The sequence below is a fragment of the Sceloporus undulatus genome, chromosome 1, assembly GCF_019175285.1.
Source record: "Sceloporus undulatus isolate JIND9_A2432 ecotype Alabama chromosome 1, SceUnd_v1.1, whole genome shotgun sequence".
In the NCBI taxonomy this organism is placed as follows: Eukaryota; Metazoa; Chordata; class Lepidosauria; order Squamata; family Phrynosomatidae; genus Sceloporus; species Sceloporus undulatus.
In genome coordinates this window covers 90488116-90513416 of record NC_056522.1, presented here as the reverse complement: position 1 = coordinate 90513416, position 25301 = coordinate 90488116, and the positions used below count along the sequence as shown (strand labels likewise).

Below are 25301 nucleotides of genomic sequence, written 5' to 3'. Positions count from 1 at the left end.
CTGCTCAGTTTCTATGGGCAAATGTAAATAATCTTTTGAACCTCTGTATTTTCTCAGATGAAGAAGCAGCTGGGTGATAATGAAGCTGTTACTCAGGAAATAGTTGGTTGTGCCCATGTGGAGAATTATGCTTTGAAAATGTTTCTTTATGCAGATAATGAAGATCGAGCTGGGCGGTTTCACAAGTAAGTGGCCTAGAAAAGGCAATTTATATTGGAACTTGTAATTGGGGTAAATGTGGAATTGAAGCAGAGTAACCCTACCGATTTAATCAAAATAAATTCACCAGCTTAGCCTTGGGCATTTGGGGCTTGTTGTTTTTATTTTTATTGTACAATGCTCTGTCTTGTTTTTAACCTATTGTATGTATAATGTATAATGTATGTAAACCGCCCTGATCCAAGGAAGGCGCGGTATATAAATAAAACTTTTATTTATTTATTTTATTTAAACAATGCAGAGAGTCCAGATGAGTGACTTTTAGCAAGCTACTGGTTTGAACATCCACAACAACTTTGCAGTTAAGAGACACAGATACCCTGAAGTAGCCTTTTATTGTCCTCTTTAGCTTGTGGGGAAATTATTCCATTTCACATTCTGTTAACGTGCAAGCAGTGCCTTTAAAAAAACATTTGAGAAGTTAAAATGTTTTTCCTCTCTCCAGAAACATGATTAAGTCTTTTTATACTGCAAGCCTCCTAATAGATGTACTGACTGTGTTTGGAGAACTAACAGATGAGGTAAGTTGCACAGTTAAGTAATATGTATCATTAACAGCTGAATACAGAGAAACAGATTTTTGTCTCTTACCCTGCAAAAGTTAGTCATAACTAAATCTCATTAAAAGCAATGGGTTTTCTGTTAACTTGTTCCATTGTGTCAGTTGGATTTGCTCAAATTAACTTTAGCTGAATTGCAGTCTTTCTATATTGAAAACTCTTAGACGCTGAAATCCATCTCTAGTTTAACTCAGGTTCAGGCTTTCCAGTGACATTTTTGGACGTCCTAGCTTAAAATTACAAAATCTTTTACTGTAATACAATTTACTGTATAGTTTGAAGACTACTGTTTGAGAAACAGAAGCCCTTACACACCCTAGAGACAGAACCTTTTCCATGATTCTTTGGATCCTGGCATAGTATTTGCTTCATCGAATAGGAATTGCTGATTCAAAGTACTATAGTACAGTGTGCCTGCGTCATATGCTGGAGGCTGTGCCAGAAGAAATGGCACCACATACCGGAAAAAGTAATGGTGCATGCTGCCATGGGCACAAGCCCCATTATCTTTTATGGGTCTTGAGCATCCATGGAATTTCCCGTACATGGGGGGATCCGGAACAGATCCCTCATGTAAAGGAAGGGACCACTGTAGTTATGAGATGTTATAGTAATATGAACAGGGTTGGTGTCCACGAAAGCAGCCTAATTGGTTATTGCAAAAAGTCTTAATAGGGGGTACTGCGCTCCAGTGGCTCAGATCCTACCTCTCGGGCAGGTTCCAGATGGTGAGGCTGGGGGACAGTTGCTCTTCTAGAAAAGAGCTAACATCTGGCGTCTCCCAAGATGCCTCTTGTCCCCCATGCTATTTAACATTTACATGAAACCGCTGGGAGAGATCATCCCGAGACATGGGGTGCGGGGTTATCAGTATGCTGACACCCAAATATGCTTCTCTATGTCCCCGACTGTTACAGTGACTAAGGATGACATCTCCCCTCTGAATCCCTGCCTTGAGTCGGTAATGGGCTGGATGAGGAAAAACAAACTCAGGCAGAATCCAGTGAAAACAGAGGTACTTGCCATAGGATCCTTAGGCCTGGGGAAGGAAATTGGTCAACCACTCCTAGACAGGGTCACACTTCCTCTGAAGGATGAAGTTCGCAGTTTGGGAGTACTTCTGGATCCATCTCTACGATTGTCATCTCAAGTAGATGCGACGGCCAGAAGTGCTTGGTATCAACTTCGGTTGATACGCCAACTGCGACCCTACCTCAACCAAAATTACCTTGAAGCTGTAGCACATGTTCTGCTAATCTCTCGTCTTGATTTCTGCAATGCGCTCTACATGGGGCTACCCTTGTATCAAGTTCGGAAGCTCCAATTAGTGCAAAATGTGGCAGCCAGGTTGGTCACCGGATCCTCGAGATTTGACCACATAACATATTCTGAAAGATCTATACTGGCTCCCAATTAGCTTCCGGGCACAATACAAGGTATTGGTTGTTACCTTTAAAGCCCTACATGGCTTGGGCACGAGTTACTTACAGGAACGCATCTCCCTAGATACCAGCATCTAAATATGTTTCTACTTCCCAAAAAGCATTTAGTAGCTGCCTCCACACTATGGAATGGACTCCCAGAGGAGATCCGCCTTGCTACATCCCTGGAAACTTTCAAGAAGGGGGTTAAGACAGAGCTTTTTCGACGTGCATACTCACCTGACCTTCTATGAATTACAGACTGTTTCTGTATGGAACGACAGCATCTGACCCTATGATTATTGATTTTATGTTTTTAACTGTGGTTTTAACTTGTGTGATAATAATATTGTAATGTTTTAATTATATTTTTAAAACTCTGTTGTGATCCCATCTCGATCCAATTGGGAGAGGCGGGAAGATCTAAATAAACTCTATTATTATTATTAATCCCAGATTCAGCACACTTCTTAGAATGGCTTCTTGCTGTATTTAAAATAGAAATAGCATTGGTTTTAACAAGCTTAACAAAATTAATCAAAATGATCAAAAATTCAATTGCTTAGTCTTATTGTGATATTACTGTTTTGCATTTTCAGTGTGAATTAAGAAAACATTCCTTAGATAGGAGATAATATCTATGGAAGATCCGTGCCATTAAACAGATCTTATAAAAAGAGACCTGCTCTAAAGTTAGGTGTTATTCAGATAGCAAAACATCCTCTATGAACTTTAACACATGAAGCTAAAACGCTGAATTTTAACAGGATAAGAGCGTTTTTGGTCAATACTTACCACATGATGTCATGTCCATCCTGCTACTACTCTGCATTCAATTCATTACTGTAGTGCACCTTTTTATTGAAGAGCAAAACCTATCAATAGCTCGAAATGTTCCTATTATAGTGCAGTTGAATGGATGTAAAAGTCCCTTCATTTCAGTTCAGGCATTAAAGCAGTCATGTAGCAGGACAGGACCTGATTCTCCTTCTCTCTCCACCTCTCCTTCCCAAAAGGCTAACTTCATGACTTGTCAGTGTTATTTTTATTTATTTACATGCCACCTTTCTTCCAGTCAGAGACCCAAGACAATTTCCATAACAATGTTAAATGTTAAAATGTTTACAGAAAGTTTTAAAGCAGTTTAAAAACACAACATTAAAACACTATAAAACTGATTAAAATTATACAAGAGACAAAACATACCTATATTAGAAACTTCCCCTGCTTAAGCATTAAAAGCTTACTTAAATAAAAATTTTTTGGCTTGCCAGTGAAAGGAAAGCAGGGAGGATGCCATGCTAGCCTTCCATGGAAGGAATTTCCACATTATGTTTCCTTTTATAATGTGATTGCCACAAGACACAAGATTGATGTGATAATGTCCTTAGAACACACATTTATATCATGTTGTTAATTCATAGTTATCTGTTTGGATTCTCTATTTGTCATGTTATGTATTCTGAGTAGTCAAAGATGAGATGTAAACTATAAAAGGCATTTCAGTTAAGTTTTAGATAAGCTTATGCTTAATATTATCCTACTTGTGTGTGTTTATGTAGAATTGTAGGGGAGGTAACATAGGCCTCAGTCCATTGGACCACAAGGAAATATATTACAGTAGTTCCCTTCAAATGGATGATGTGAACATGATGCAGAATCATGACATGATTAAGGAGTGTGGCCAATATCTAACTAAGATTAGCAGCTGCATTTCCAACCATGATACTGAGTGCAGTATATGTATGAAAAAGCAGTTGATTACAAGGACAGATCCATTTGGTTAAAGAGAAGAACAAAACAGAGCAGTGTATGATGCTCCAGCTTGATTTTTAATATTTTAGTACCAACAAATCATTGTCAACAGGATATGAGAATGAAAGATGAGATGTTCCAGTACTCCTAGCTACTTCTGATCTCCATAAAATAACAAACCCAAAACCAATGTTGCCTTCCTGCATAAGAAAATTATAAGGCTTTAATTATAAGGCCTGCTGTATCAGACGACTAGCCATCTACAGATTTGATTGCCATGCCCCATAATAGTCAGTGGTGGCACCCACCCATGGATATGCTGACATGGGTGCATGTATGTTGCCACTCATTGACTAATATGGGCTTCAGCTCCAGCACTTTTTCCCACTGCAGGGGGGGGGGTATGGAAGCATACCCCCCACGGCTGGGAAGGATCCACTTTATGACATACATAATTTTAAAAAAGAAAAATAACATGACAGACACATATAGAAGTTAGTTGTGTAAATCCAGAATTTATGCCAGAAGTTGGCTCCTTTCACAACATTTGGTTGCCACTGGGACTAGTTCCTAGGGAATTCTATTTGTCTTACAACATCAGTGCAATTCTAAGGAATTCAGCTGGCAATTTAGACTACGTGTACACTGTATGTGTAACCCTGTTTTCTTGGGTGCCTTTTACATGACCTGTCCCTGCTTTTGACAAACTAGAGTAAATACAATTAAAGCATATTTAAACTAAAGCTCTTTAATTTGGCTGTACAGGATTAGAGTTAAGTATGCCTCTTAAAAGTTAAAAAATGGAAACCATCGTAACGTCTGCATTAAAATAAAGATATGTGCCAATTCTACCATAAATTTCTCTTGCAGACACATGTTCTGCAAGAGGTTTAGTCTGGGACATGCTGGAATAGATAAATTCTAAACAAGATATTCCATTTTCTGGCATTTCCCTTTTGGAAAATAAAATTGGAGAAATTGTGTAAAAATGGACAAAATGAAGAGGCCTGGATGGAAAAGAATGCCAGAAATGTTGGAAGCCTTGTGCAGAAATAATAAAATCCATTGTGTTAGTGTAGGCGAATTCTGAAGCTAGTCAAAGGGAGCTATGGAATGCCTATAAAATTAGTGGAACCCATGTTAAAGTAATTCACATCTCCAAAGCAGGATACATGAATTCAATTTATGAATGACGCCTAGAGCTCTGAGATTGAACTGCCTGCCTCCAATGAATATACTTAACATATCTTGACAAAAACAGCACACAGAAATTGGTTGAACTCCCTCCCTAGAGAGCTCAGGATGGCCCCATCCCTGCTCTCCTTTCTAGGACAGACAGGTAAAAACCATTCTTGTGCCATCAGGCTTTTCCAAACTGACTAAAGTTGGCCTTTTAAATGCTGTGTAATTCAGATTTTAGAGTTTGTATAGAGTTTTTCATAAGTTTTTAAATTTTAATGTGTAGTGTTTTTAATTGTGTTTTTTAAACTTTGTATCTACATTTTAATGGTTTTGTATTGTTTTTAACTTGTACTGTTTTAAATTTATTGTTAGGCTATATCAGGAGAAAGGCAGGCAGGCAGGCAGGCAGGATGATGATGATGATGATAGCAACAATATCAACTAGTACCAACAACAACAACAACTTCCTACTAGAGAAAGGAATAGTTTAGTAAGCCTCTTCTTTATACCTTCTAGGTAATTTATAGTGGGCGATTAGAAGATTGCAAAGTCAGAACTTTATATTTGCTCAGAAAATATGTACAGAAACATCAATTAGTGTGCCTTTCTGAAGCAAGACAGATGATTCCCATTAAGAGGCAAAGTTTTGATTTTCCCTCCCAATGACCACAAATGTTCCAAGGAGCAAATAACCCAGCATCCGTAAGAAATGGACTGCGTTCCTGTTATTGTCACTGTTTCCTGTTAAAATTTATCTAGGAAAGAACCACCTTCTAGAAATTAAAAAAAAAGTAGAAAACTTCGAAGCTTGCATATTGTTAATTGCTGCATAACAGCAAGAGCCAAGGAAAGAGAGAGAAGTTTCACAAATGCTGTCTGTTTTCCAACAGCTCTTGATTATTCAGTGGGAAGCAGCACATTGCAAGTCTGTAGTGCTGGAAAACAAACTTGAACTAGTTAACCCCAAAGAATTCTGAATTGCCAAAGGCATGATTGGAAAAACTGAAGAGAAGGGAATCTCGGGGCCTCAGTCTATTACTCTTTTATCAAGTTAATACATTTATCTGGTTTCCAAATATTCAGTCCTAGTGGGGGAAAACAGCCTACAGATATCACTTGAGAATCATTACCTCTTTCAAAGTTCGTTGTTATTCAAAGATTTTGCATTCTGCCAGGTGCCAGAAGAAATGGGCTAATGGAAAGCCCCCCCTTTCTTCCACTGAAGGTCAGGGCAACCTCTTGAATGGGTTGAGCTCTGATGCAGGGGGCTAAGAAGGAAAGGGAAATGGATGAAAAACTGATGAACACACATATTCTGTGTATAGAGTTAACTCCTTAAACATCTTCAAGACCTGGTACTATGCTTTTATTTAAGGTTTGCAACTTTCCAGGACAAATCTAAAGGGTCAGGAATTAAAAAGATATAATTCTCAGATAAATATCAGTTATTCTATAAGTTAATGTCAAAAACAAAGTACTTTCCTAGCTAGGCACTAACACCCATATTCTAGTCACCAATATCTATAATAGTTATTAAACAGCAAAACCTCCTTGATTCTATGTAATTAACTGCTGTCTCTGCTGAATATGTGCTGGATATTATTGCTTTATTTACAACTTCTCTTTTTTGATTTTTGATTGTATGTACAATATGTCAGGCACTACTAATCACAGAAGGGATAGTAGAATTTGAACACAATCTAAGAAAGTTAGCTGTAATGAAATCCATGGAATGGAATTTATCTCTTTCTAAATTTTACTGGATTGAGCTTTTGACTGAATGTAAAATAAGTGTTGCACAGCTAGGTACTGTCTCTAAGCTAGTACAGAAAGATTATAAAATTGAAAAAGTCTTACTTTGGGTAACATCTAAGATATTTTAGGGAGATATTTTCCCCGATCTGCCATCCAAACAAGACAGAAGTGCTCCTGGTCAGTCAGAAGGCAGATCGGGGAATAGGGATCCAGCCTGTGTTAGATGGGGTCACACTCCCCCTGAAGACACAGGTTCGCAGTTTGGGGGTAATCTTGGACTCAGCTTTGAACTTGGAGGCCCAGGTCTCTGCTGTGGCCAGGAGTGCTTTCGCACATTTAAAACTTGTGTGCCAACTGCGCCCGTTCCTTGAGAAGCCTTACCACGGTGGTACATGCCTTGGTTACATCCCATTTGGACTACTGTAATGGGCTCTACATAGGACTACCTTTGAAAAGTGTTTGGAAAATTCAACTGGTTCAAAGAGCTGCTGCCAGGCTGTTAAAAGGGGCAGATTACAGAGACCATACAACTCCCCTGTTGAAACAGCTTCATTGGCTGCCAGTTTGTTTCCAGGCACAATTCAAGGTACTGGTTATAACCTACAAAGCCCTTCATGGCTCAGGTCCACACTATTTGGCAGACCATTTCTCCTGGTATGAACCGGCCTGGACTCTAAGATCCTCTGGGGAAGCCCTTCTCTCTGTCCCAACATCATCACAAACACGGTTGGTGGGGACACGAGAGAGGGCCTTCTCAATGGCTGCCCCTAGACACTGGAACTCCCTGCCCAGGGAGATATGAACGGCTCCCTCCTTGATGGCTTTCCGACAGCAGGCGAAGACCTACCTGTTCAAACAGGCTTTTAAGGAATTACTATAAGGACAGGCTGGAATGTTGGACTAGTTTAATCATTTTTTTAATGTACGTCATTTATTTATTTATTTTAAAAATGTTTTAAATTGTACTGTTTGTTTGTTTGTTTGTTTGTTTTTTAATGCTGCGAAGCCGCTCTGAGTCCCAGTCCTGGGAAAAGAGTGGGATATAAATAAATAAATAAATAATGTTACTCCCACATATCATTGAATGTACTATAAATTAAGTATAATTGAAATGCTATTTAAAACGTGCCCTAAACATGTTCAACGGCTAAAATCCTGTACGGGAGATATGTATGCATAAGCACTCTAATTGGGGCTGCACAATGAACTCTGGCCCAAAGCCCCTCATATGCCCAAAGCAGCCACTGCAACTGAAAGACCTGACTGCCATTTCTGCCCCTTCCCATGAGCAATCTCTGGTGTGTCATGCAGAAGAAAGACACCTGTTGCAATCCCCCTCACACTGAAGATGGGTTGCACCACAGGGGACTAGAAATTTCAGCCAGGTGCTTACTGATCAATAGACAATAGACCTCTGTTGATCTCAGCTGCTGCTGTCCGGGAAGTAGGGACTAGATATTTTCACAGTCTCTACATAGACTCTAAACTAGTGAATACATAATAGTCATGAATATGTAACGGTCCACAACTGCGTAACTCTGGATTAAGCATTTGTAACTACGATAGAGGATTCAAGCCACTATCTTTGGTCTTTACAAACATCATCTTTGTCTCCACCCCTCACTGTTAAGCACTTATGATAATTGGGGTGAGAAGTCAGAAAGTAGTGTGCAACTGATGGTTGTTCTGTTGTTGTCATCATTGTGTACAAATAGTTTCTGGTGTCTGGCGATCCTAAAGTGAACCTATTACTGTTGTTTCTTGGCAAGATTTCTTTAGAAGGTTTTTTGGTTTTTTGATTTGTTTTGTTTTTTTATTTGCTGTTGCTTTCTTCAGAGGCTGAGAGTGTGACTTAACCAAGGTCACCCAGTGGGTTTCCATGGCCAAGCGGGGATTTGAACCTCCAGAGTCCAATGTTCAAACCACTACACCACTAAGGCTAACTATATAATACATTTTTATCTCATCTTTTTAAAGTACTTATTTCTAGACTTGCTCAGAATATGTACAGATATGTATTAAATTCTTTTCATTCCAAAATGGTATAAAACACAATTGCACATCATGATTATAGGGCCTCAGAATGCCATACAAATTAAATTAAGAAAAGCATTTTAGCCTATCATACTCATTGATCCTTTTGAAAGAAGGAGGTAAATATTTTCAGAACCTGTTGCTAATTAGCATGTCTGTATTTCATTAGGGCATATTATGTTGTGTTACTATCAACAAATCTTACTAGAAAACTGAAATATCTTTTTTAAAATGAGTTTCTATAAAACATCCAGCTAGAAGACTAGTCCAAAGACATTTAATGGTGGTAACTAATACACAGAAACAGAAGAAAAGCAGAATCTTATAAAAGTATAAATAATGACATTTGCTTACCTTTACTTTTTAATTACAGACTTCCACAGACTAAGAAATTAAATAATTTAACTTTAATTTTATCTTTATTTTTCTAGAATGTTCAGCACAGAAAATATGCCAGATGGAAGGCAGCTTATATTCATAATTGTCTAAAGAATGGAGAGACTCCACAGTCTGGACCTATTGGATTGGAAGGAGAATTCTGTAATCCTTGTTTCAAATATTGCATATAGATCCAATTTATTTTGGTTAGACCCAGAAGCAAAATCACTGAAACTCTCTCCATCTACTCCCCCACCATCACCACCACACACACTTAACCATTCTAGCAGGAGTCTTTGCTGCATCTCAATCTCTTCTGGAAACAGAAGGAGCCCTTACGTTCAAGGAAGGGCCAGTTTTGCTGCAAAAGAGAGAATTACATCGTTTTCTTCAGAAAGATGCTAGTGCTTCCCTTTTCTACTTACCAGCATGTAGAGATCTGAGTGGATGTGTCATTGATGTGCAGACTTGACAGATAATTGGTAGACTTGAAATGGAATGTGCCAGCATGTTATCTGTGATGCACATCATCTCTGTTTGACACTCAATTCTGTAAGGGTAGTCTTACTCCCTCCTGTCAGGCAAAGGGAAGAGATATTTTCTTTGTGTTGAATACTGTTAGCCAGTTCTACATCTGTAGCAGATGCAGAAACCTTGCAAATGTCTCTTAGTTATATTAAGTGCCAGAGCAGGTTTATATTTGTTGATAGCTGGCACTTCAGTGACAATACTTTTACACATTCCTGCCAGTATCTGTATCATGGAAGTTAAATTCACAACTTCCACTGTGATTGCTCTGTGAGCTTCCTCTCACCCCTGGAATGTTCCAGACCTTTCCGCTAAATAATTAGCTAGCATGTTTGCTTTTAAAGTCCTTCTTACACCTGAAAGATATAAGAGGAAAGGTACTGTCAGTGCTTTATCCAGCCACCTCATATAAAGTTAGCCAGTCTCATTTTTCATTACTACTGCCAATGAAAGCAAAAGTGCTCATATGAATGAAAAGCAGTAATAGTACCGTTTATACTCAACTATAGATCGGCCTCATGTATAAGTTGAGGATACATTTTGGGGGCAAAATTGGGGTTTTTGTAAGACCTGTGGATATGTCAAGTGGCAAATATGATTGCCTCACTGCCATTGGGGGCAATAGGCTCAAAGAAGCTCACAGTTTGAAAGACCAATGCAAATAAAATACGAGGGCTTGAAGGAATTGGGATGGGAGGATAAGTAAAATAAACTTGTAACAAGTAAAATATTTAAAATAGACTCACAGTAGTCAAGAGGAGTCCCCCCACAAAGTCCTTCTTTGTTCCCGGGCTCCACGTGTGAGCTCCAGGCCCATTGCTCCTGGACCCCCAAAAGTCATTCAGCGCACGCCACCACCTTTTGCGGAGGCTTCCTCGGGCCTAAGTTTACATGAGACCAGGAGGGGATTTCCAGGCTAGGTTGCAATCTCAACTTGGTGCCAGCGAGCATGCAGCAGAGCTGCACAGCCTCTTCTCCTCTGTTATGTCATTCACCTCTAAGCGGCCAGGGTGTTTGGTGGGTGGCGTTTTTGTCCCTTTGCCTCATCTGCCGCTGCCACCGCAGCCATTAGGAACAGTGGAAGCCCTAGGTTGCTCAAAGATGAATGATACAGCGGAGAAGGAAGAGGATGCGGCAAAGAGACAAAGCTGCCTGCCCATCAAAGCCCACAGGCTGTTTGAAGATGAATGATGTGGCAGAGGACAAGGAGTAGGATGCGGTGGGCAGGCAGCCTCATCTCTTTGCTGCCTCCTCCTCATCCTCCACCATATCGTCCATCTTCAGGCAGCTTGGGGGGGTTTCCATTGTTGCTAATGGCCGATGTAGTGGAAGAGTCGGAGACACAGCAAAGAGATAAGGCCGCCCACCTGCAAAAACCCCCATGCCACTTGAAGATGAACAAAGCAGCAGAGGACGAGGAAGACGATGTGATAGGTGGTTGGCCTTGTCTCTTTGCCTCTTCCACTGCTACGTCATTCACCTTCAAACAGCCTGGGGGCTTCCATTGTGTCCACTAGACACAGCTTCTCTGGATGATACTGGGGATACAGTGGTTGGCAATGAACGATTTCTTAGCTGGTACCATTGTCACAGCATAGGCTTTTCAATGAGCTCTAGCCCATGTTCAGTCAGATTCTGAGTCTTCCTTCATTGTCACTCTAGTCTCCATCTCACTCCCTTCATCACCACCAGCTCCCTAGGGAACCGAGGCCCTTGCTTGGCTCCACTCTGTGAGCTCCAGGCCCGCTTTTTAGGAACAGTTGTGTCTACTGCCCTAGCCATTTCCCTATTCATAAGATCAGCCAAGGATTCACCTGCTAAGATAACAGGGAAATTCCCAGGAGCTATCAGGAATCCATCTGGATCCATAAACTTGTTGATCCATGACATACTGTATTAATCAACCCCCACCCCTTTATGTCTGAAATCCAGTTAGTCCAAACCCCACCAGATACAGTGGTGCCTCGGGATACGAAATGATCGGGTTACGAAATTTCCGGGATACGAAAAAGTTGGATTGGCAAAAACTGTTTCGGGTTACGAAATATTTTTCGGGTTACGAAATTCATTTCGGCGCGAAATTCAAATGCTGCAAAGTGCAGCTATAGGCTTTCCAGTGCTAACGGAAAAGTGTTTCGGGTTACGAAATTTTCGGGTTACGAAAGGAATGGCGGAACGAATTAATTTCGTAACCCGAGGCACCACTGTAATGGTCTGTCCTTCACAATGGAATTGTGGAAAGTTCCTTCACATTCAGATCACCATCATCTAACCTTATGCAGAAAATAGTCCTGAGTGTGTCCTACAGCACGGATGGCACCAGATGCAACTTGGGAGAGACCTATGGTTGTCATGGTGGACATGAAGTCCTGAGCTGCTCCAGGCATAGTAGTTTCCACCTGACTGTCGAAGCCCCCCAATACATAGCTGCAGGGACTCAGCACCATCAGGAAGGGAGACTGCTTCAGCAGGGTGAGCAGTCCACCAACAGAATCCCTATTTCCCAGCCTCCAACCTTTAAGTACACATATTCAAATTCAGCATTGTGAGACTGGGCATCTGGTGAGGGAGATGGAATCCCAAGAGACTACTGCAACTCTACCTTCCCAATTCCCAGCCTGCTTCTCCACTGAGACCTAGGGGGACAAATTTGGAACAGGTTAAACACACACAGACAGACTATTTTACCCAGCCAGGTCTTTATAAACTAGTTAACAACTCCATCCAAGATCATGTCCTGGATCAGGAGCAATTTTTAAATACATAATCTCTCTGAAAACTGACTGCTGAGTATGTTACACTTAACACTTGATTTTAAAAATATATAACTGAAGTATTGCATTCATTAGTAGTGTTTTTGACTTGCATTAAGCTGAACTGAAGTGCATGTAACCCTGCATTTTTAAAAATTTACTACCTGTTTGGGTGAGATTGATAACTCCTTTAAAGCAGTGGGTTGATAGATATAATAATCATTTAGTTTTATTCTATCTGCGATTAAAAAAAACAGTAAAATCAGTTTTGCAGTATGTTCTTAAAGTTGTATTGTATGTGATATATAAGCTACAACTTTTAGGGTCTTGTAGTGCCAAAGTTCATATGGAAAAGGATTTGTATTCCAAAATACCCTGAGAACGTCTCATAATTCCTGCTTTGTGCAAATGAGAAAGAAAAGCAGCATTGTTTAAGTGTGCTGGAGGACTTCCCCCATTCCTTTCTGCTTGCTCACTTTCTTCCTTCTCTTGCAAGTGGAAAAAGACAAGTGTTGAAAAAGACTGAAACTCATTTTCTATAGCTTGACAGAATGCCATATTTTCACAAAGTGGTGTTCTCCCTGTAATTCATGAAAACCATACTGTAAAGTAAAACTCAGACACAAAATGACCCCGGAATAACCACTTTATTCTGCAATATGTATATTAAACTACATGGCCAGTTGCTTTGTAGCAAAGTAATCACCAAATAGCACATGCACAGCACCTGATGGACAAGCAGCAGTTGTTGCTGACAGTCTTTCAAACAGAGTCATTGTGCCGTCATAGCATCTTATTCTCTTGCAGTGTATTTTAAGTGACTAGAATTGCACTGACATCCTTACATGATACTCCAGTGAATGGTTTTATGCAGCTGGTGTATATTGACTATACATGGGGAAGCTTTTATCCTAACATTTTTCTTATTTGTATATATGCAGCTGAGCCATTAATCTTCCAGGATGTCTTCCATTTATCATCACAAGTAACCTTGTGAAGTACGTTAGCTGGGAAGACATCTGTTTTCAGTATATCACATATTTATAAATCTAAATAATTTCAGTGGTAGTTCATTAAAATAATCAGCAAGTCCCTGTTTTCTATTTACTAGATGATGAAAATGAGGACGTTAGCTCTCCAGCTTTACCTAACCAAGAATCACAACCATCATCATCCACCTTTGACGTGCCCACAAGCAACGTGCCCACAAGCAATTACACTGGCATACAAATCCCACCTGGTGCTCATGCTCCAGCTAACACTCCTGCTGAAGTGCCTCACAGCACAGGTATGCTATTTTATAATGTACGTTTCAGCAGTAACTTTCAATAGATTTACTGAATATATAGTAATGTGAAGATTAAGTGAAGAGGTCTCTCATCTTCTGTTCAGAACCAGTGAAATGAAAGGGAACTACAGCATAACACTGAATTGTGCCCTTAACCAGTGTAGTATAAGGTGGAATTGCAGTTATTATTTGTCTGTAAAATCATTTTGAAAAAGGCTGCAATAGCATTGTGAAGACTAACAAATTTATTCTAGCTTAAGATTTCATGTACTATAGTGTTAGTCAGAGTGTGAGATTGTATTCAGTGAGGTAGCAATTAAATGTAGAGAGTACTTACTGACTGTGACAATCACTTTATTAGTATTGGTCATCCCCACAACAGTTGCTAGTTGACCAAATATTCTGGCACTGGGTGGACCAGTTAACAAATTTAATGTGATAAGAGTTATCCCAGTTCAAGATACTGGTGATAGACAAGAGTTGCTTAATGAATTGTTACTTGACAGCCTCTCAGATTGAAGTTACTTTGATGTATAGTCACTACTTTATGTTCAGTGAGAGAGTATCCTGGATGGTGAAGTTTTATTCTACTTTTAATTTTAATACTGTGGGACCTTCCCATCTGTGAGGGTTCTGAGTTCTGGGATCCCTCTCAGATGAGACAAAATGCAGGCACTCAAGGCCCATGTTTCTCAGTTGTGGTGATGTGCATATGTCCATGTACACACAAGCGCCGTTGAATAATATGCTACAATGAGTCTGCCATATTGGCAAGCTAGTGAGCAGCGGATTCAACCATCTGCAAATTGGCGCAACTTTGACAAACACATCACTGAACAGTGGGATTTCCTTCTTCCTGTATTTCTGTACTTACATTTTATAAGTAGTAGAAGGATTCATTGCCATGGCTGTTGCTATTTAAAATACTGACTTGGGTTTTCCCAAAGAAGGAGCCTAATTGTTTCCTTCCAGTCTTCTTCCAGTACAGTTATCATAGAGGGGGATGTATATGAAAACAAAAGAGGGTAGCTTGTATGGTCCCTTTTTCTTGTTCTCCACTTTGTGTGGTATGTAATTCTGTCATGTTTATATTGCTTAATACCACCTTTTGCATGTTTGTGTAATTGAATTACTAAAGGCACAAATGGATATCAAATATTTAATGAAATATGCTAATAATGTATGCCTCATAACTCATAAATTATGGGTTTAATGTTCTCTTTTTGAAATTATGTTGAAATTTTAAACGTACACCTCCATTGCAATTACGATAAAATCACAGAAGATTATAGACACTGTATATCAATTACATTTTCATGTTTAATTTTTAAACCAATTCATATTGTTTCTGTGGTATGCTTTACACATCTCGCAGCAACTTGTGAAATAAGTTGAACTGGAGCACAGCTATGTGAAATAAATAAATAGGATTTGTTTCTTTTTGTTACCCACAGGTGTTACAAGCAGTACAGTTCAACCCACTCCTCAAAATATTCCAATTGTAGACCCTTCACTTTATAATGTCCAGCCTGGAGGTAAGATTTTTGTTTTTCTGTATCAGTTTACAACATACGAAAAGCATTAGCTGCAGAATTTTACACAGAGCTGTAAACACCTGAGTAGCTGAAAGCAAGTGGAATGCATTCACCTAACAACCATTGTTTTAAAAAAGAGACAATAATTTGAGTGATGTCAATACAGCAGCAAAAGCATTGCTAACATTAAAATACTCATTTATATTAGACGTTCCTGTTTTGTTCATAAATGATGATGTTACATCAAGATAGTCTTGAAGAAATTATATTTGAAAGCACTCTCAGAAATACACACACATTCACCAGCCTTGGATATTTAGTCAGATAACAAAATCTAACCAAGAAGGCATTGTTTTCTCAGGGAGGAAAGGAGAAACTTTGGGAGCTTGGCTAAGGCTAGAGTACTTTAACCACTATAAAAATATACATAAAAACTTGTGTTGGCAGTTGTATGAGTTCCAAATTTGGCTGGTCAGATTTACATTGCCTGCTACTAGTATATATTAAATGTTTAATATGCTTATTCTTCCAGTTTATTGTAGAATCAAAACATTGATAGACTAGTCAGCATTACGCAAGTTAGGATTAGTGGATTGTGTGCAGCATAGTTCCTTTGCTGTTCTTTCTTCTGATAGAGCTAGCCTGTGTGAGACTCTGCTCAGTAGCCATGTGTTGACAGAAAATGCCTTGAGAAGCAACCAGATCTTGTGTACAAAACTTGTTTACAAAGCTAAATTTTTAAAACCTTTTCCTAGATAGAAAATTTTGTGTGAGCCCCCATAACTGGGTCCGAATTTATTTTGTCATTTTGCACAAAACATAGAATCATAGAATCATAGAGTTGGAAGAGACCACAAGGGCCATCCAGTCCAACCCCCTGCCATGCAGGAAATCCAAATCAAAGCATCCCCGACAGATGACCATCCAGCCTCTGTTTGAAGACCTCCAAGGAGGGAGACTCCACTACACTCCCAGGAAGTGTGTTCCACTGTCGAACAGCCCTTACTGTCAGGAAGTTCCTCCTAATGTTGAGGTGGAATCTCTTTTCCTGCAGCTTGCATCCATTGCTCCGGGTCCTACTCTCTGGAGTAGCAGAAAACAAGCTGGCTCCCTCCTCAATATGACATCCCTTCAAATATTTAAACAGAGCTATCATATCACCCCTTAACCTTCTTTTCTCCAGGCTAAACATACCCAGCTCCCTAAGTCGTTCCTCGTAGAGCATGGTTTCCAGACCTTTCACCATTTTAGTCGCCCTCCTTTGGACACGCTCGTTTCTCAATGTCCTTTTTGAATTGTGGCGCCCAGAACTGGACACAATATTCCAGGGGGGCCTGACCAGAGCAGAATATAGTGGCACTGTTACATCCCTTGATCTAGACACTAAACTTCTATTGATGCAGCTTAAAATCGCATTGGCCTTGTTAGCTGCTGCATCGCACTGTTGACTCATGTTCAACTTGTGGTCTACTTGGACTCCTAGATCCCTTTCACATGTTGTCTCCTTAAGCCAGGTGTCCCCCATCCTATATCTGTGCATTTCATTTTTTCGCCCTAAGTGCAGTACCTTACATTTCTCCCTGTCGAAGTTCATTTTATTAGCTGTGGCCCAGCTTTCTAGTCTATTCAGGTCATTTTGAATTTTTAATCCTAGAACATGTTTTGAAGGCATTTTGCTCCCACTCCACACTTAAATCTGTTTTGTGTGTTTTGTAATATATGGGAATGTTGCCATGGATGAACAGTTAGTTCTGTTGAGTGAGAAGGGCCCAATAAGGCAATATGTATCATCCACATCTGAAAGGTATGACATAATACTTTGGATGTTTCCCAGTTCCAAAACATGTTTACAATTCTGGCATCTATATGCATGCCCCAGTAGCTTGGAAACTAGTCAAATGGTAGGTGATAAAATATATTAGAGACCCAGAAGTTCCATAATGGGGCTGATGGAATGGGTCCCATCGGTCACACATGACCTCCCAAGGCTTTTTAATAACATACTTTCTCCTCTCCTGAGAAATAAAACAAAGGAAACAAATGATTTTTACTACTTCTAGAGTGCCTCAGAAGCAATTGGTTTGGGTTTTGCCACATCAGGAGTCCTCCACAACTCCAGTCCATAAATGAAAAATCAAAATTGGAAGAGATCAAATGGGTACTTCCTGTTTTGTTTTTCTTTTTTACTGAGCTCTTAGGGGTAAGGAGGGTTGGTGCAACCTGCAGCAAGTTGCTGTTCCCACTCCCCAGCCAACACCACCAAATGTTACCCACTATGATACATAACAACTGGTACAGTTGGCCCTCCATAGCAATGGTGTCTATCCACAGATTCATATATCCACACTTGAAAATATCTTTTAAAAATATAAATTCCAAAAAGCAAACCTTAATTTTTGCCATTTTATATAAGGGAAACCATTTATACTATCCATTGTATTTAATATGAGTTGAACATCCATGGATTTTAGTATCCATGGGGCTCCTGGAACCAAACCCCAATAGATACCAAGGGCCTATGTATGCTTTTCACCAGTGTGCCATTTGCCGGAGACTTCCTAAGAAAAGCCTGGCTGTGATCAGTATACTGAAAACAAGCATACTGGCTTTTCATGCCCACACATCCGCATACAGATTTTCAAAAGGACCTGACATGTTAGTTATGTATCAGAGAAGAGGCAATGTTTTTTCTTCTGTGGATGACAGTATAACAATCTCAGATTATCAGCTATTATTGTAATATTGTAATATTATTGTAGTAATACTTTTTAAAATGTAATGATTTTTAAATATGATAACTTGGTCAATTATATTTTAAGTATTCCCTATAATGTTCTTAGCTTATCTTGTTTTAGCCTTTTTATGAGCTGCCTTTGGTCCAGTGCCAGGAGGAAATCTTCATATAAATAAAATAAATAAATAATAAAAATAAAAGTGTTCTAGAAACCTATACTCGAATAGCCTACACAAAAACATATAAAAGCATTTACTCGTTCATCATAGTTGTATGCCACACAATAACAGAATGCAGTAATATAAAAACATAAAACCCAATTATGACCCAAAACAGATGGATGTAAAAAGCCAGCTTCCACATGGCTTGGGGGTGTGACATTTCGATGATGCACACCCCCAACCCATGTGGAAGCCACACCGGGGTTGCCCAAACCCAGCCCCAAAAGGAATTGATCTTTTCCACTCCTTGCGGTAGTCCATTTGAGACCGCGACAGGGGTCAGCATCAGGACAACATCATGTTGTTGCAATCTCACAGCCCTCTGGATGGAATCAACCTCTAGCTGCTCTTTCCTGCCTGTCTGTTCCTCTCCAATTTCCACCTGTGCCCCAGCATAGTGGGCATTCCAAAAGATGTCACTTCCTGGTAAATCAAGTCTTTAGAGTTGATCAAACCTTAGGTAAAATCTAGATGAGTGGTTCTAAAGAGACTGTTGAATTTAAACTCCCAGCATTCCTATCCATTGGCCATACAACCTAGGGCTTCTAGAAAATGCACTCCAAAACATCTGTGGGCCCAAATTTGGGACCTCCTGGTCTAGATACATAACCAGATTGTCTGGGACATCAAGGGAGATATCTTGTGCTGCTTTTACAGTGATTTGCTTTGATATCCTGCCATTCTCCACAGTTCTTAAATAGCTAGTTCTTAAATAGTTACACGTTTTGTCAGACACATTAAACTGCTTTCCTTCCTCACTAGCCTAATTTCTTTATCCCTGACCTAAATCCATTTCAGCTTCTATATCAGGTTCCAAACTGTTTAGCTGAAAGATCCATAGCTGGTGGAAGTTAACTGTGGACTGTTACATTGCAGAAATGAATATAACTACTATACTAATATTATCCTTGGATTTGCAGAGAGTCTGGCTTTTTCTAGGCTGCATAAGGCACAGCTTTACCCATATGTCAATATTTTTGGTATTTCAGAATCCAGTTCTTTCAATTGATGCAGATGAAAAGAATCTACCATATATACTTAACTCTCATGTTTCTAAATGCTCCTTTTTTGAAATATTTCCAGCTTTTTCTTGGTCATTTACAAATAATGGTAAACCCTTTTCCTGATATGTTACTATAATGATATCTGAAGTAGGCCTCAATAATAAAAAGGCCTGTTGCCAATAGAACATGTAATAGAGTAGGTACTGTAAAAATAAGATTAGATTGGTTAATTTAGGCTTTGTTCCAAAAAAAATCAGTTGAATACTGGACTGATGCCTTCTCTGTTTTCTAAAAGAATGATTTTCAAGTTGCTTTTGGCATCTTCATATAAAAAAACAAAATGTGCTTGAGACAGTCTTTGGGGTAATTTGTTCTTGCTGTGTTTTTTCAAATGGAAGGAGGTCACCACTGACCAGATCTTACAAGCGAAATGTGGACTTAAACGTCTGGATATCCAGCTGCATATTACAAATATAACTGTATAAAATAAACCCTTCAGATTCAGTATTAAACTTACAGTTGACAGAAATTTAGTATTTTTCACAGGAACAGTTGGAGTGGTGTGCAATGAAGTGAATATTGCCTGCTGTGTATTTTTATAAGTTGTTAAAAAGGTTGGGCTGTGAACTGAACAAAACAAGATCTAGCCCATTGACAGTTGTCAAATATATTGGGTTGATTATAAAGTTTCCCTTCCTCACACCAGAAGAAGCTTCCACCAGTGGAATGTGTCCATCTATCAAAGGCAGACTCCTTCCAGTCACAGAAGGAAATATTCAAATCCAACTCACTAACTTCATTAGAACAAAACCAAAATAACATAAATAAATAAATAATCACCATATTTGACACTTAACACTAATTGCATAAATAAATCTAGTTCTTCAACAGTAGAAGTAACTCAAATGGTGAATGAATTACAGTTATGTAATATGTCCATAAATGTAAAAGTTCCTGGGATGAATTCAATTTAGTCCCAACTAGAGTAAGCCCACTGCATCAATGGGAACTTGTTAGCAATGGAAATAAATTGCACTGATTCAGTGGGTCTGCTCCAGTTGGAGCTGAATGTTGAATTTATCTCTCATCAGATTTCATCCTGTAACATCAGGATAAGTTTTCAGTTATACATCTTTGAAAAATGAAATTAAGGCTGCAGTCCTAAACATAAGGTGTAAGCCTCACTGGAATTTTTTCCAAGTAAACACACAGGATTGTACAACATAACAGAGTGACAGCATTTTTAAATTGGGGTTGAGGAACCTTTGGCCCCCTGAATATTGTTGAACTTCACCTGCTATCAGCCTCAGCCACCCTGGCTAGTAATGAAGAATGATGGGAATAGAAAGTCATCCATATCTGCAAGACCACACTTCATTACTCCTAATTTAAATGTTTGTGAAAACTACCCTAAATGCCTATATTTCAGGCTTTCTCACTGTGTAGTACAAAGATACAACACTGAATACTAAAGTTAGGATCACCCAATCCCCATCATAATATATTAATGGGAGAGCTGTACAGTGAAGAAAGCCAACAAATACAGAAGTAATATAATATATAATATAACAAGAAGACGGCCACCCCAACAAGACAGACCAGAGCCACTGTAAAGCTATGCCCCCAGATTCCATCACACTCCTCTTACCTAGTTCCCTGCATATGTGTGTGTGTGTGTGTGTGTGTGTGTGTGTCAAAAAACTCCTAAATCAGTTAAGTTAGCCCAACCAAAGCTGTTTTTGTCTCATAGCTGGGCCTGAAGCCAGAGTGACATGTATCTAGATAATACGTTTCATCCAGGAACTCCACCACATGCTTTAGAATCTTGCCCAAAAATGGAATATTGGAGACTGACAGCAGCTCTCCATTATGGAAGAGCTATCTAGGAGGATTTTTTAATTTTATTTACCCCCCAATAATGGCCTCATCACTGGCAAGATGGAAACCTGACTTGCTGTAGCGAGGCATTAACTACTTGGGCAGGCTTAATTTAGTCAACTTGACTTTCAGGGAATGTCTAGTTCAAGGAGCCATTTGTTTTGTCTTTTTGGCCATCCAAGATACTAAATGTAGATGAATATATTTTTGTTTTAACTGAGCACATTCCTTATGTTTTTCCTTACTAAAAATATTCCACTGTTTGTACCAAGTTGCTGCTGCATTATTAATACAAAATACAGGTCTGGCTCTCTTTCACCTGCCAGGAAAAAGAAAATGCAGCAACAGTGTGCATATCTTGCATTGCTGAATGAGTGTATTTGTAACAGGGATGTTCCCCTATCTAGACAAATTATGCAGAGGCAGCATGAATGGCCTCAGTTGTGTTCCCAGCTGAGGGGGGAAAGGGGAAATGTAAGGTTAAAGCATGAGGCATTGTCCTTCATCTTTGTGCAGATTGTAACATGATGATGCTTTAGCTGACTGGAGTTTTTAAAAGCTTTCCTTAGTGGCTTCCGATAAAGGGCAAATCTCTCTCAAAGTATTAGCTTTCTCATTAAGGGTATCAGGCAACTTCAGTATTCACAATTGATATTAGCCATTCATTTCAAGTAGTTAAGTAAATATGTGTGTTATGTAGTGACCTTGAATCTTGGTCTTTATTTTCATAGGGGAAACTCGTTTGACTCCTGAAGACTTTGCCAAGGCCCAGAAATACTGCAAATATGCTGGCAGTGCTTTGCAATATGAAGATGTAAGCACTGCTGTGCAGAATCTACAAAAAGCCCTCAAGCTGCTGACTACAGGCAAAGAATGAGGTCTTTGTCTTTGACTGATGCTTAAAGAACTAACAGTCGATTACTCCTACCTTCAACCTGTCAAACAAACACAGTTACACAAAACTTTTTGATTTCTCTGACAAGAAAACAAAATCTGCTTCTGTATCAGATTCTTTCTACAGTCTGGAGCTATGGCCTGCCTTTACTTCTTGACAAAGTAACAGGAACCATCTGAGGAAAATGATTTGAACTCACAGTGCAAGTTCTGAGTACAGTACTTCTGATCCATTGATGTGAACTGTCCAGACCTTTATGCTATTGTTTTTTTTTTTATAATTTTGAGGTGTGAGGGTGGAGGTATTTGCCACAAGTATCAAACAAAATTGTTTGGAAATGCAATTTAAGGGGTAAGTTCACAATATAAGAAGAGGAGGAATATACCATCAGATTCTGTTGTAACAGAAGGAGAAAGCAGGAGACATTTTCTTAGGTGCTGTTAAATCAATGTAGAAAAAGTAGGTAGTATTTGTAAGATATTTTGGGAAAACCATCCTAATAATTTGTGATTGCAGCATTCAGTCAAGCTGTATGATCTGCTGTGTTTGGTTTTTTTTTTCTCTTTGTGGGTATAAAAGAAAGATGCATCCAAAATCTAAAACCCAGCTGCTGATAGTTTCAACTCTATACCTTACAAAAAAGCCATTGTTCTAATTAAATATCTCAACTATGGTGTTGAGCTGTTCACAGTATATTTTATTTGTGTCCATTCCCAAACAGTAAATTTGCTGCATAAATCAAAATTTTCAACTAATGCTGGATTATAGATAACATTAAAACATATTTGACCCTTTACATGTAATGCTGAATTCTTAATATAATTTCAAAATGTATATGTATATATATATATATAGTTTTAACAATGAATAAAATAGTCCAGTTTCAAACACATAGTTCTTGTTGATGTATTCCCAGTCCTGAATCACAGTAACAGTGCAGAAAATACAATTGCTGCTTCTGAATATTCCTTATAGTAGTGTAAATGTGGGGTGTGGAAGTTATGAGACTGTGAATAACTATGGTCCAGGTTTTTCCTCTTCAGAAGGGGTAAAAGACCAGTCTCTAGTGATCTTACACAGATCATAGTGACAGAGCTGGATAAATACCCCTCCCTCCCCCCTTTTCAAATCTGACTATTTTATGGCAAGTCATTCTTATCATGATAGCTTGAACACTTATCTTCTCAGGAGAATAAGCCATTAACCAACAGTAGAATTAAGCACTGTGTGCTCATCCAGTTATTTATTAAAATAAACACCAACATAATGCTGTCACTGACCTTGAATATTACATAATGCAGTAAAATTCAAATGCCACAACAGTATTGATGTAATTCCATTTCAAAACTTCATGTAACTTTAACATGAGGTTACAGGTAAATACTGAAGAGTATAAGGGAAAGAAGAACTGGGATTTCAGCATGCTCACAATTCCCCTGCACAATCTGTTCAGTTTGTTTCACCATGGGAAATTGGAACTGGTCAATCTGTGTTCTTCCAAGATGGATGATGATCGAACAAGTGGGTGTGGACAGAGTGTATGGTACACTCCTCCAGCTCACTAGTTCCCCAGGTCACCTTTACTGAAACTTCAAAATAACGTGGTTATAATAATTGTAGTCTGCTGGATATAACAATTCTGTTCTGTAGAATATTGCAAAATCTCCAAGTAGTTCATAGTAAAAGACAGTGAAATGGTACCAGAAGTTTAAAACACTTGATCTATTCCCCCTCATCCAGGTTGATACTGTCTCCAGCCAGCTGTTCAGCCAGGGTCTGGGACCAGAGAGATAATGTAGGGATAGATGATTCAGGGGCCCTCTGTGGGCCCCATTGAGATATGGACCAGATCAGACCTGTAAGCTAAGTATATCCTATCACTGTTCTGAATGTTTACCAACATTTTACAATATTTTTCCAACAGTTCTTTCAGGTCTCATTTAGCACCAAAGCATAAAAGGCTCCCAAGCCAACTAGAAGCCACCCAGCTGTTTACATGGGAGCTGGCTTCCAGACACTCTGGTGGTGTGTTTATATGCCGTACACCTCTGGAGCACCGTAAAGTCGGCTTCCAACCACCACAGGGCGAAACAGCCAGCTTTTTGCTGGCCCAAAAGAAATGGCTCTTTGCCTCTCCTTTTTCAACCAGCAAAAAGGCAGATTGGGGCTGCGGTGTAACAACAGTGCAAACAGTACTCACATTTGAATATCTCAGCATTGTGATTGCAAAGAAAATACTAAACATCTACTTGCTGTTCTCAAAAGTTGAGCTAGTTCATAGTTGTCATTTATATAGCACTTGGGAGTTTTCAAAGGGCTTCACGTACGTGCTTTTCTAAGCCCTACTGCAGTCTCGTCAGGCAGGACAGTATTCCTAAATGATGTAGCTGAGGTTCAAGGGGAATGTTTTCCCTAATGTCACCTAAAGAGTCCCAGGAAGAAGCAAATTCTTTGCCAAAGATTGTCTGATTGTCAGTTTTAGTCTCTGTGCTGCAACAGCTCATAGGGAGCAAACAAATGTGGAAAAAAAACCCCACCACATTTCAAATGTAAAAAACCGCCAGTCTCCCAAATGTTTAACAACTGTAAGCTTCAAAATAAAGCAACGGTCTCTATCTGCTGAACATTGGAAAGATATTTAGTCTCTGTTTCAACATGTAACAAGAGGGGATAAGGATTTCCTTGTTACCACAGAGTCTTCATTAAGGGATATCACAGGGTTCCATCTCAGCCTTCTGCTGGGGGTGGGAATGATGTAGTCCTCCAAATGTTCCTGGTCTGCATCTCCCACCATAGGAGAGCCCTATGGTGAGGAATGCTAGGAATGGCAGTCCAATAACATCAGCAGTCCAATAGCTACCAAAAGTGTTGCATCATTTCCACCTATTCCCTAGGCTCTTTTAACATTGATATGAAGTCACTGGGTGAAGTCATCTATGGCAAGGGTTTGGAATAAGATACCATTAGCGTTCCAACTTGTTATCTAAGTAATGTCAGTTTGTGGAGATTTTGAACAGATACCTGGAAGAAGTAGAATGTCATTAAACAAGCCAAATCCCAAGAGAAAAGAGGTTGTGCAGGTATATGGACAACAGGCCAAGAAGCTAGTGTTCAGTCTTTTTTGACAGGGTTGTACTTCCCTTGAAAGAGGAAGTTCACTG

General features: G+C 39.3%; 1 protein-coding gene across 1 annotated transcript in view; it reads left to right on the top strand.

The window, feature by feature from the left end:
- Positions 1-23049, top strand: part of VTA1 (vesicle trafficking 1) — a 45380-nt gene extending 22331 nt beyond the window's left edge. Inside the window, exons 3-8 of the mRNA XM_042473391.1 lie at positions 58-185; positions 665-740; positions 9358-9466; positions 13697-13873; positions 15328-15408; positions 21977-23049. Coding sequence (XP_042329325.1) covers positions 58-185; positions 665-740; positions 9358-9466; positions 13697-13873; positions 15328-15408; positions 21977-22122 — 717 coding nt within the window. The 3' untranslated portion in view covers positions 22123-23049. The remainder of the gene's footprint in view (positions 1-57; positions 186-664; positions 741-9357; positions 9467-13696; positions 13874-15327; positions 15409-21976) is intronic.
- The last annotated feature ends 2252 nt before the right edge of the window (positions 23050-25301 follow it).